Below are 14,128 nucleotides of genomic sequence, written 5' to 3'. Positions count from 1 at the left end.
ACTACACCTAAAATCCCTACCACCTCAGATTCGTGGGATGATGCTTTTAAGGCAACCAAAGGACCGTATCCACCAAACTCCACTTCTTCGGTTGACCTTTGAAGCACAGGGGCTGGTTGCCATATTTTCCCAATATGATATGAATATGAATACGAGCGATAACCGTTTGACTGGATTACGACAGGAAGAAAGGAATGGAATGTATGAGGCACATAAAGTGTATGAGTTGCGGAGTTCGCGCTTTATGGTAGCTCAACATAGTATGTGTGAAACGTTTCTATGGAGTTCATAGATGTCCGAAAATTTTCTGAGCGTCGTACGAGAGATACCATCTTCGCCGAGAAAACAAATAACATTTTTTTTTTCATTCCTTCCCAGTGAACCTACTTGTTATCTCCTTGATAGAGGAAAGACGAACGCTAGTGAGGTTTATTCTGCTTCCGTCCGGAGTGGGAAATTTCCTGCACTACTGTGGCTGGGAAATGGAAAATGTCAACGAATGTACTTGAATGAGGTTGCTCAAAAATTTTTTTCGTTCAATATTTAGTTGTTTCTTGTGCAAATGCAGTATCGTGACATCGCGCCAAGTTTTAATCCACCATGTAGAGAGCATGGATCAATCAACGGCAAAGTGCGTTATGAAGATCCTGCAAAAATAAAGAGCTATGTTTGGGTTCTGGATCGGTGGATCATTGTGTAGAGTTAGCTGGCATGGGTGTAGCGCCGACGGTAAGAGGTTCCGCTGTCTGCATGATCGATCGGAAGTTCGAATCCGCCCTGGTGATCATCAAGCCTTTCATCTATCCGGGATCGATAAATTGGTACCAGACTTGTCTGGGAGGATGAAAACACTGACTTGACACGTCGACTGTACCCCGCAAGTCACTGTAGAGGCCAGTTACATGTTCGTAAACCTCAAACGATTCTGAATTGAAGTGAACGTGGTGCCACATCCCAAGCGGATTGATCAGTGCCTGACACTTTATCCTTTTATTCTTTATAATCCATATTATACTCAAGGATTCTTAAAGATGCAAGCGCACTACCTTCAACATTGTTTGTGCTTGCTGATAGGAGTCTAAGCAAAATCGGAAATAGTTACATCAACGTTTCCTAACTACATGGGTGGTCTGATCAACAAACACCCTTTGTGATCTACGTGCGCTGGCCTTCAATCAATGGTGACCTATCGACGATGATTATCGACGACCTCCCAGAAACAATCTTTTTGATTATTTATTTTTGATGTCAAATGAGTCTAACTTCCAACACAGGACACGTTTTACTTTTTCGGGCTAGTGGTTCCACATTATCCGGAATGTTTCCGCATCACTGAACATTATGCACGCTTGTTGATTGGCGGAAACATTTCAAACATCAGAATGGGCTGCTCTATGTCTTCTTTTCACTTAAGCTAATAGTCACAGAGCAAATATGCCAATTTTGTTTCTCTAACGTTCACTCCTAAATCGTATGAAAAATCTTACTTCAGGAAAACTCCGAATATCAAAGAAGAAAATTACCGTGGATGTTCCCATAAAGATAACGTCATTGATCTCCTACCTCTATAACTGAGACAGAATAATTTTTGAAAAGATGTATATATCTTTGTTCTGTTTTCTTTCATATTTTTTTTTTAAATTTCTTCGTGAGTTCCGTTTAATACACAATGATATCAACCACTAGAAAAAATTACCGCCGATCTTTGCTCTATCCCAACTTTTTATTTCTCGAAAATTAATTTGATAATTGATTCACTTGTCCATGTAGCAGGTATCCAAAAAAGCGTCAAGTTTGGCAGAATAAAAAATGTTAAAGGCATAATTTCGTGGTGTTCAAGTACTAATAGTATAGTTATAGTAAGGTTATAGTTATAAATAGTTATAAATTATATATAGTTATAGTAAGGTTATAGTTATAAATAGTTATAAGTTATATATAGCTATAGTAAAAATAAGCGAAAATATCAATGAAATAAGGAGACGAAAAGTTGGGGTTTTCGCAAACTTTTTTGTAGCCTGCAAGTTTTTAAAACAAAATATCATCTGCTCCTTCTTCAACCTCCTCTTCATCAAAATTTTAAGTAAAATTCGCACTTTAAAATCTCGCTGAAATCTCGCTTCAACTCTAAATCTCGCTGAAATTAACATTTCTTTAGTGGAGATCTTTTTTTTCAATTCTAACTCATATTACTGAATATTTCAGTATTTCGAATACTCGAGAAAGCAGTTTGCAAAAATTTCAAACAATTTACGTATTTCTCCATGTCTGTGAATATGTTGCCGGATATAATACTTAGGTAAGGGTTTGTTGTCGCTTCTTCCTAATGCATACCTTCACGATATTCAAATGGTACCTGCAACAAGCAGTTCTTATTATTCACATAAGAATTGCTTTTGTTCTCGAATCACTCTCTTCTGCAGTTTTTTTTTAGGTAAAACTCGTATTCTCGTCGTCTCTATCGGAAAATATTCCCATATTTTATTTCTATTCAAAAAAAAAACTCTTCGGTGAGACAATAGCAGAAATAGAGTCAATTTTCTCGAGAAGCACTCCAAACTAACCTATTTAATTTCGTTCCCAAGATTTAATTAAGGATAATTTTTTTTAAACTTTTTTTGCTACTGCATTCTCTATCGGAACTGGTATACGGCACTGCGGATAGGTAACTATAAGTTGTAGTTTATGCTAAAATTATTATTGCTGTAATTATTTGCAGTTAATCGATTGTTTCCTTGTTCTCACAAAAAAAATCATGGTAGCTTCTTTCTATGTTGAGCTGAACTTCAAACGAATAGACTTCTCCAGGTTGCTAAATAAACAAAAGCAAAAAAAGTCTCAGGATAGTGGTTTTGTTATTGTTGGAGCCGGATTTGTTTAACTGAGCCAGAGTGACGTGCCTTAAATTCATGTGAGAGTGAGGGAAGAAACTGAGTTAGCTTGCTGAAGGAACGAGAAACACTATTCAGCATCTACTATATCCATGGAGTTATATACTATTAGGTAGATTATTTGCTACTTACTTTATGGTTTAGATTTTGTATCCACAAAGTTATATGTTATTACAAGAAGAAATTCACAGCCCTAGAAAAATCTTCGATTTAATTTTCTCTTCCACGAATTTTACCAGGAAATCGTCTTTGAAATGAGATAGAGAATATGAAACCACACTTTCGAGCACCTACTGTGGAAGGAAGTAGATACAGCGTGACATCAATTCCTTGACCGAAGCAAAAGCTCATATTTTGTGTATTTTTTCTTCGATCCTGAAACTCTGAGAATTTGCGCTTATAATTTATGCCTCTTTTCTTGGTTTAAAATTAAAGAGAGCTTGAAGAACAGTTGCGTTCGCTAACGCGTTGAATAGTCCATGACCGTGGACTAGGATTCTTTGCAGAAGTTTTACGAATTATTCTTTTCTGGATTTGACAAAATAAACGTAATATTGCACAGCTATCAACGTCATATAATTATGTATATTTTCCCTTATTCGCTGAATCGCATATAGCTTCATAATCCTTGAATCCCAAAATTTCACACGTGTTTTTTAAAAGCATATTTCTATGCAAACTGGCTGCCAGATGTTGTTTTTGTGCACTTATTTCGTGAATAGTTTATGCAATAAAAGCTGGATCTTTACCAAACGAAATGGTTGTTGGAATAATGGTTGGTTATAGTGGTCTCTGGAGACATTCGTTTCGTTTTGTTTCCGTCTTCTGTTCTGAGCTCACGTCAACTTCTTTTTGACGTTGTCGCTTCGCCGTTTTCATAATTTCAACGAACCACCAAAAAAAATTATGAAAACATTGTACATCCTCTCAAACTTCATTTTTTTGTTGAGAAAAAGTTTTTGGCAGCTATCACTCAGAAAAACTACCAATCTTATTCTGTTTTCATTTCACCCCCAGTTCACATTTGTCGGACGTACATAACCGTAATTATCTAATTATTTAGATTAATTCCAAAGAATGCATCAGTTTGGATAAATTAATTAGCTCTGAGTGCCTCAATATTTGTTAGATTCGATGCTCATTAATTAACAAACACCAGCGGCTCTCACATCGGGCAACATGAGGATATATCCGGAATAAGGTTGTCGCTTTTCTTTTTGCTTTATACCAGTACAGTTTCATGAAGATATGATATTTAAGGTAAGCTGTTGAAAATTGCAGAGGATCAGAAAATTTCATGGAAATGTCTCTTTTTCTTTCAACAGTAATAATCTCGTGATTACAGCAATTTCCTGTTTCTGCATAGCAAAAGCTTAATGAAATATCGAAGCAATAAATATTGTAGTAAATGCCTTCATCAGCTTCTCATCAGGATTCTCTTGTTTTTCAGGAAGTGGAAAAATCAGATACGTTTTGATGAATTGACACAAATATAGAAAATCTGGACCTAAACAGTCTTGAAAACATGCTTTTTAGAGACGTCTTCAAATACAGAGGTCTTAGAACACTTTTTTTTTGTTATTCCCAATTTTTTTTATTATCATTTCAGAGTTCTAGAAAAAGCAGAAAGCTCTTGTTATTATTACAAGTTTCGAAATTTTACATTCTTTCATATTGTGAATTATGGATAGTTATATTCGTTTCTCTTTTTTTTCTCAAGTAAGAGAACGTGAATTTCGCTTGCTACAGTAAAATAAAAGTGTTATTCTGCTGAATGGGAAGAAAATGAACAATTCTAGTTATATATTAAAAATTTCTAGTAATTATCTTTGAAATTATTTATTACCATTCTTAATATTTATTGTTATTAGTTTTTTTCTATAGAACTGAAACGTCAGGCATGTTTGCTAAAGAAGCCGGTTGAAAACCTCGTGGGGGCACTCATAGAAAATATACGCAAATAATCATGTTTACATCCACATGTATGTACATAATTTTGTTATGTGTAGTTTTTGATCAATTAAGTTGTTGTGGGCTTCTCTGCTCAGATCCCACACAGATTAAAGAAACAATTGTTGAAATACTTCTGCTTGGGTAGCGTTTTGTAAAAGAACGTTCTCTTATGGAACTTTTTCCACATTTGGTTTTGTCTTCGCTGCTCAAATTCCCGACAACGTCATTAGTATATCGACTCTTACTTAAACACCAGAAATTTCTACATGTCTAACTGACTCAATCTGCACATAAAAATTATCGTCCGACGCTATTGCAGACCTCGTGGCCGACGAGTGTCTTCCTTGATCACAGATATCTCTGTCCATGCATCTCGATCTTCAACAAGAGCTTCGGAAAAATCCATTCATTCGTTGTTATTCCATATCCTAACGTCTGTCCTAATTTGTTTATCGTCACCAAATGTAAACAGGTCCTCTTTTTCCTCAGCTCAGGTGGGCTTTTCTCATATTTTCCAACTTGAACGCGAGAGACTCCTAAAGACATGTCAGATAAAGCATTTGGCATGAATCTGCATAATGTGACCGAACTCGTGGAGACGACTTTTTTGACCTCTTCTAACGATGGTGCAAGATGGCCACACCTTTCAAATGTTATTTACCGTTACACCACATGGACTTCCGCATGCGCAAAGATCTTCACTTTGCATTTTCCAGGCCAAAAGCAACGAAGCAGCCGTCTAAGCGGCTTACTTTCTGTATTATCAAACCTCTCCATCACTCTAGGCAGCGCTGACCGAAACTCCAATCCGTACTTCATGATGGGGTGAATTGCGGATAGGTAGACTCGAAGCTTGACTCCGTTGGTAATGTGGGTCAGCCACAGGCGCTTCGTCAGGTGATGAAATGCAGAAGTGCCCCTAGCGCATCTTTGCTGAATAATTTCCTCCCAGCTACGGTTATTCTTCAGCATACAGCCTAGTTAACGTAACTCATCGACGAGTTCAACATACATTCCGTCCACCTTGATTCCCGTTTGAGGCCTCGAAGAGATCCACATCTATTTGCATTTATCAGGACCCAGACGCAGTCAATAAGGTGTAGCTGGCTTCGGTAGCATATATTGATAACATGTTGAAGTTTTGCGCTGCCTTTCGCGAATAACAACATCATCAGTCAAGGGCACCTTGATGGTGCTAAGAAGATGTCAGCAGGACGCTGATCGACTGATGACGCACGATGAATGGCAAAGTTAAACACGTCATGGATGGCAAAGTTGAACAGGAAGGTTTCTGCCACTGTCCGTCGTCTTACTCTAGTTACCACTTACAACGGTGTTGCACATCCGGCTGGTGTTCGAACTGCAGCAGTTGTTCGCTCATGTCATCAAATACGCGAACGAAGCTTCGTGGTGCTACATCTTAGTGAAGCGAGTTGAGAAGACGACCTCAATGAAAAGAGGCGAAAACGGCTTTAAAGTACAGAAAGCTAAGTGAATTGGCTTTGAATATCGCAGCCACATATCGGTCATTCTGCTAACGATGAACACCTGTCCAACCATGGATCGGCAGGGACGAAAACGAGCTTGTTCGTCGCGCGTTGTTCCCTCGCTATGTTTGACCAACCGATCCAACATAATCCGCTTCTAATCGCTGTATATAACTATCAGTAATGAGATTCCTCAGTGCTTCTAAGGATCCGTGGGTGACAACTTCTTTGGAGGGAGTCATCTGTCTCCGATACTTAGGTATCTTTCTGTTGATCCATATTCAAAAATGATTTTCCGTATCTCATAAACCCCAGACGGAAGAGTAGGTTTCAGAATTCTTACACTAACTCCATCATCTCCACCACGCGCTCCATTCTTTCTCTTTTGAAAACGGACCAGAATCTCCTACTCTGTCGGCGGTTCTTCACTATCGCATATGTCGGTCTATGAATGTGATCGAGCTTAAGATAAGTGCTGATGACGCTTCTCGGTTTTGCGAGGTGTTGAAGTGATCCCTCCAAATTGGTGGGGTTGCTTCATCGACAGTCAATGCAGTAGTGTTGTGGACTGGGAAACATCTTTCCATCCTGCCGGTATAATGTTTCAGTAAAGGATTGGTTTCCCACAGGTTCTTCTCCTCCCATTCCGTCTCAAGCTCCTTAGTTTCTGATGCTGTTGGCGACGAGATTTGCTTCTCAGACCCTTTTCCTGGCTGAAGCAATGATGAAGCCCATCTGTTCACATAACTGACGAGCGCCTTCGTCCAGCGTGCGCTCAGCTGGACAAGACCGTGTTCCTGACAAATCTGATTGTTTCCTGCAGCGCAGCAAACATCATACAGAGATACCGTAGAAGTCTAGCGGTTTGTTGGAGCGCATTTGACAGTACTCGGTAGTTTGAAGTGATAGCATGAATGGTTGTGGCCGAAGATTCCATGATCTCTTCAGGCAGCTGAATTTTCAGTTTATGGGGTTTGGCAACGTGTTGGACGACAACACCGCCTGATTACGTTTAGTACAAGCATGGCCTCCGCAAACGGGTGGCAGTCAGACTCGTATGGGCCTAGTGTCTTCAAATGCAGAGTTTCTATAACAGTTTTTTTTTATTATCATTTTAGAGTACTAGAGAGACAAAAAAGCTCTTGTAGTTATTGCCAAGTTTCGAAACTTTCCACTCTTTCATGTTTTGAAGTACGGATTATCATATTACTATTTCTTTTTTCCCAAGTTAAGGGAGATAACGTGGATATTGCTTGCAGAACAAAAGTATTATTTTGCTGAATGAGAAGAAAATGAAAAATTCTACTCACATTTAAAAATTACTAGTAGTTGCCATCTACGCTTTTGAAAAAAAGAGAAAAAGCAAGGTCCTGAAAATAATGAAGATTCCACCTAAATACCACGCTGATACACTAGTAAAAAAACATACACAAATAATAATATATGCATTTACATGCTGTAAATATTGTTTTTATGCATATTCATATCTACGTAATTTTCCTTCAATTTAGATTTTTGTGGGCTTCCCTGCCCATAGAGCTGCCGTACAGATTAAATATACGTTGGTTAGATTACTTCTGGTTAGATTGCATTTTGTTAAAGGCATCACTCCACGAATCTGAGGTGGTACCGATTTCAGGTGGAGTATTCGTATACGGGATGGGAGACTATGGAGAGGGGGGCGATTCCGTCCATTTCTTCCTAATTGCCGTAAAAAACGGCCCGGAAGATACGGCCTCGAGCGTTCCGTTGCGCTATTTTCTACAACGAGTTCGATTGGAGCGTCCCAGCCTTGTGCACGTGCCGCATCTTCCGGATCGTTTTTACGGCAATTAGGAAGAAATGGACGGAATCACCCTCCTCTCCATAGTCTCCCATCCGGTATGCGAATACTCCACCTGAAATCTGCACCACCTCAGATTCGTGGGGTGATGCGTTTAAGGAGCGTTCTCAGATGAAACTTCTTCTACACCTTCTTCTTTGGGGTTTTTCTTCTCGAATTGCCAAAGTGCATTCCGATTTTTTTGTGTGCAAATTTCCTTCTTAAACAACCTCATTAAGGTGTCTGCTCTTATTTAAACGTCAATTTTGTTTTCTAAATAAGTTAGCATTGGCAGTTCATTGGTTCCAATCCCTTATCGTTAATCAGAGATCCTCCAGGACCGAACGTTATTGGGTAAAAATTCCTTTTTTTCATGTACACATCTGAATATGTTATGTAAAAATCATGTTAAGTTATATGAATATATGAAAACCATATCGATTCGATCCTTGAGAATATATTTTAAAAAGTTCAATTTTTGAAAAGCTATCCGAGCAATTTCTTTATTGTGTTCAAGCATTTATGGATCCATGGTCAAACTTTGATCTATATTGATGATTTTTTTTTTGGAGGCATAGCACTTTTGCTTTGTGTGACTATTACGTACACGTGCCTCTTTCTTTTATTTCTTTTGAATTTTCTCAGAATTCTATTCCTATTCTTTTTCCTGTTTACAGTTGTATTATGTAGTTGTAGTGTATTTGTAGATGAACATACGTTATAATGTATTTGAAGCAATTTCTGATACATATTGTTAAAGGTTTTTTTTTTTGCTCGATTTGAAAACATTTCCAAAATTTTTTCTTCTAAACATTATTCACATTTAATATATTAGTTAAGTTTCATTTGTTTCTTCTAATTTTAAATATTACTTAGAATGATGAGGTAAGGAATAAAACATATACTAAGTAAATTCTGTTTCACCCACTATTACAATATTACAGCGAATATCAACATGTTCTTGAATGTATTTACCAGTAAGAAAAAATTAGTAAGTAATCATTGGTATATAGAAATACATAGTAATGATTGAATAAAGGAGCTGTAGATTTTTTTAAATTCATGTGTCCCGCCATAATTTTCGTTGAATTAGGCTAGGTTCTGTGATTTTGTTTGTTTCTTTTTGTCTTTGGAGATTTTGGGGAACGTAAACTTTTTGAAAATGAGAAAATAGCTAACATTATCACCATTTATTTTTTTTTTGAAAAACTTCTAATCATAAGTAATGCCTCTTTATTTTTGTTGTAAAGTGATAAAGAACCAAGAAAAATCCAGAACCTCATCGCAAAGCCAAGGTTGCGCATGAATAATGTGGGGATTTCATCAATTTAAAGGAAACGAATCATTTCCGTGTGCAGAATTTTTGACTCCCTAAAATATACAACGTAATAATTGCATAGGAGTGAATTTTTTTGACCTATTCTTCACTATAGTCAAGGTTCTATTTATAATATTTCCACTATAATTGTATCGTGTACTTCTTTTGTAGTTCCCATGGGAAAGCGAAAGAAGGGTTTATAAATTGAAAGTAATTCTTAGCAGAGAAGTTTCTAGAAAACCCCCGTGTAACCGGATAGGAAAAGAAAAATATGACTCTCTCAATATTTGGAAAGAGAAAAATATTTAACAAGGGGATTGAGGTACTCGCAAGGATAACTAAACTAAAACGGATCCTAAGACTACCAAATATAAGGTCACTAAAACTAATTTTAACAATAATGCAGCATCCGGTATTAAACATAATAACGACTTAAACCTCCTTTTCGTCTTCGGATCTTTGATAGTTCTGAAATTATGTCCTAAAGAGGATAAGGAGAGCATAATTTATCCAGTCATTCTGGAAAAAGTATGTATATCGCATAGGTAACTACGTCCATTCATCTTTCTCGAATGAGTAACCGAATAGCAGAATATTTTTTTTTCATTTTAAAAATCAGATATTTTATACAAATAATTTTTTTTTCGAAAACAATCTTTCCTTTATCGTGTGAAGGCAATATTGGATGCAATACGAATATAATAAAAAACAACACTAATATTTATTCAGATTTAGTAATTTGATACCAATCGAACTAATTATTGTCAGCTATTGATTTTCTATATTTTTCTTAAGTAAATATTACCTTTAAAGGAAATAGCGAAAATTAAAAATGTCCTTCAAGCATCTAAATCCAGTTCACCCACCTACTATGTAGTTCTTCCACTAATTTCTTACCAAACTACCATGACCATTACCGTATACTAATCCGCATATTTGCTTATAAATTATTCCTGTGCTTTCGCGAATCCAACCACAATTTGCTTATTTTTCCGGATTGTCCCGTATTTGCAGTGCAGTTCCATGGCTTTACAAGAAGCTTTGCTGGTCTAATCCAACAAGAAACTAAGGAATAATTCCAGTTATGTCGATTTCTCTTATTCTCCTCTTTTATTTAAGCATAATTGCCCATTCATATTAGTCTAGGAGAATTTTGTGAAAGTTCGCGAGCAGACATAGAAACCATTTCTAAATTCATGAATTTAGATGGACGTTTTGTAATTTGAAACTTAGTACTGCGAAATTGAAAGCGTTTGAAGTGATAAAGTACTGTAATCTTTTTCTCCTAAGTATCCTAGTTTAGAATATGGGTGAGATGATTTCTCTGGGTGGAGACAAAGCTTTTAGGCTTCGAAACGCATGTCTAGGAAATTCACTTCAAGTTTGACCTCGTTAAGTTAACTGAAGATGTCAGAGCGCTTATCGACTCTGCTCATTGACGAAACTCTTTCTCTCCCTCTCTCTCGAGGCCATTCTCAGTAAATCCCTCAACGACTCATTGATAAGTTATTTTGCATTTTTTTTTTGCTACACACCACTCAATATCGAAATGTTCATCCACATGAGGCCTCAATTATTGTTTCACTTCACTGACAGAGAAGCTTTCCACCTTTAATTCTTTTTTAAAATTCTATTTTTAGATTCGAAGAGAAATCAATTTGAGTACTAATTTATTCCGGGCTATTTTAGTTTCCCTAGTTATTTTTTCATTCGTTTGTTTTGTGTATAATATTAGATTTCCTTTTTTTAGCTAGCCATATAAATATTCATGTACATTTGCTTGGGGACTAAGCACTACTCAGCACAATTTTTAATTTCTAAGTAAATTATTTCCACAAGTAAATGACGTATTGAAAGGCAATTATAAATACTTCGAAAATACTTATATCATTAAATTTATTATCCATATTATTATGTAGTTGTATAAATAAAAAATATTGATTATTTATTCTTGAACAATGGTAACATCGGATGTTTTGTGGAAAATTCAAAAATTGCGTATGCGGAAATCTTTCATTTCCTATAAATTGATGTGGAAGCAACACTAGTGCTAGTGATATTTTTATTTTTCTTTTTATTGTTTCTTTTATTATTTATCGCATTATTAAGAAACATAGATATAAATATAGTAGGTGTAAAACGTGTAGTACGTGAAATGTCCTCGATGAACACGTCCAAACCACTCGTTCCCCTCTCTCCATAGTAGACGACGAGCTCATCGGAGGTTTTTTCCGTTGTATTTTGCACTTTTTTATTTTTCATTCTTTTTTTTAGCATGCTAATTTACGAACGCTATTATCTAGTCTCGACAAAGTCATTTCAAGTAGTTTTAGCGGTTCTTTTTTGCTGATTTGTTCCCCATGATGTTCCCCATGTTCCTGATTTGTTTTGTTTGTTTGTAGAGATTTGATTCTTGTCTCACTTTTTTCTTCAATTGCGCATATTTAGCAACCTTCATGGTTATGATAATGAGAAAATCCTCCTTTTTTTTCCGCTAATTTAATAGCTTGACGGATGAATGTGGCGCAATCGGGTACGAGGTCCGACTGTTACTCCTCACGATCGATCGATGGTTCGACACTGGCCTACTGCCAACCGAGCCTTTCGTCTATGTGGGGTCGATAAATTGGTACTAGAGTTGTCTGGTGGATAAAGATATTTACTTGATTATCGGCTGTCCCCCGCAAGTCATTTATTGTATAGGTCAACATGCGTTCATGAAATCCTCGACGATTACGGATTACGGTCAAACGTGTTAGCGTATTCTGAGCGGATTGGTTCGCCTGAGACTTTCCTTTATCATTTTAGTAGCTTCCTCTACTAATGTATATCCTCAAACATTTCATTCCATAGGAATTAATGTCTTCTTCGCCTTTTCTATATCCGTACACAGTTAGCCTACCTCTAAGACGAATTTTTGGAATTTTTCTTATATTCCAGTTGATACCTCATCCCAGTGGATTAAGGATTTTGTTACAGCAGAAGTAAAATTGCTGTACTCACAAACTATTACCTTAATTCTGAAAGAAAACTTTAAATTACTGGATCGTGTTGAGGATATGGGAGCTGTGAATAGTTTTAAGAGTATTTAGTAAGAATTTTCCTGTTTTAGAAGATTTTTTTCCTATTTTTTAGCTACCAGATGTTCTTCTTTTTCTTTCTTTTTTCTTTTAAAGAGTTCTTCTAAAAAAAAATTAATTTCTATATAACATTAATGTAATTAAATAAGTGGGGGACAACTTTTAGTGACCACATCATTTCATTTCATTTCAGCTCTCCTTAATTTTTATCAGAAAAGTACCACTCTGCTGTATTATGTGCATAGATGTAAGATTTTTATAATATATTATCTTAGTCAAATATTATTTCTCGAATAAAGCGATTGAGAAAAACTATGCACCTTCAGAAATAAACAAATGAAAAAATAAACAGCTTTGTCTTTTTACTAAAATCTCCTCAATATGTCTTTAGCCTCCAACAATTTAATTTTTGATAGACTTCTTAAATGTCAGTGAGAAAAATTCTTTACATTAATCGAGTGAAATTTTTCTATTAATAATGTTATATTAGCATAATTATAATATAAGTACATATATATGTGAAATGCACTGCTTAGCTTATTGTTTTTTAAATAAACAATTCATTTCTAATTATTTCACTTACGTCATTAAATTCTTAAGATTAATTACTAGGTATTTTTCTGAGTAATTAAGAGGGTATGGGAAAATTTCAGGAACTCAGTTATACCTGTGTAGAGGACTTTCTTGTTTTCTTTTGACTGTACCTCTAGAATTTCTGAAAGAGAGAAATCAGTATAATGTGGTCCTGTTTTTTTTCCTTTTTTTTCTTTCTTTTTACAAAAGGCCACTATAGCAGGAATGTGTAGTTTATAATAAGATGCGGATGTTCATTTGTCATTCATTTGGATGTTGTTGTCATTTCAAGTGAGAGAGAGAGATTCCGTTCATTACCTGCTATTGAATCGTAGGGAATCTTCATTAAAAACAACCTTTTTAAGCACTATCCTATGCTTATCAATATCTTTCCTGGATTTCACAATGATTTTCCTCCTAAGTGCAATGTTTACACACAATGCACTTAGGAGCCATTCGAATGTACATTGATCTGTTGGGGCTCTTTTCCCATGAAACAAGCCTTTGACTTTTCGTATAGAAGATTTTTTTGTCGCCGTTTCCAATGATTTGCAAATTTTTTTTGGTTGCCCAAATCCGGAAATGTATCAACTGAATCGTGCAAAATTTATTATTTTCGCACTATAGTAGTGTCAGATTTTTATTTCACTTTAACAATTTATCCAGAATTTATTCGTTTTTCATGTTATTTCTAAACAAAAGTCGTACACAGTTGCTCTTTAGAATTGTGTAACAATTCAACAAATCTTCGACTTGAGTGGGCCACTCATAACATGTTTAAATTGCTCATTCTTTCCATGTTCCTCATGACATCTAGTCGAGTACCACTTCATCTTCCTATTCTTTTATCCAAATTATTTTTTTTTGTTAAAACGTTCAATAAGATGTCAATTTAATTGCCTGCTTAGCAGTGTCATTCTTTCTCAAAATGTCATCCTACATATCTTAAATCATAAACTTTTATATCAAATACAAGATTATATACAAATTGGATTCTCGAAAAA

The 14,128-nt window shown here is 35.8% G+C and overlaps 1 protein-coding gene across 2 annotated transcripts in view; it reads left to right on the top strand.

The window, feature by feature from the left end:
* Positions 1 to 37: 37 nt before the first annotated feature.
* The window catches only part of RB195_021439 (uncharacterized protein), a gene marked incomplete at both ends in the record, with an annotated part of 37,224 nt that continues 23,133 nt past the window's right edge, over positions 38 to 14,128 (top strand). The window contains 2 exons of one of the 2 annotated variants that reach the window (XM_064208167.1): positions 38 to 260; positions 2,206 to 2,299. In XM_064208167.1, coding sequence (XP_064064048.1) covers positions 38 to 260; positions 2,206 to 2,299 — 317 coding nt within the window. Of the gene's footprint in view, positions 261 to 2,205; positions 2,300 to 14,128 lie in introns of those variants that run through there. The other variant, XM_013438132.2, reaches the window with a different exon arrangement.

Source organism: Necator americanus, chromosome X, assembly GCF_031761385.1.
Source record: "Necator americanus strain Aroian chromosome X, whole genome shotgun sequence".
NCBI classification, from domain to species: Eukaryota; Metazoa; Nematoda; class Chromadorea; order Rhabditida; family Ancylostomatidae; genus Necator; species Necator americanus.
This window is presented reverse-complemented; position numbering and strand designations above follow the sequence as displayed.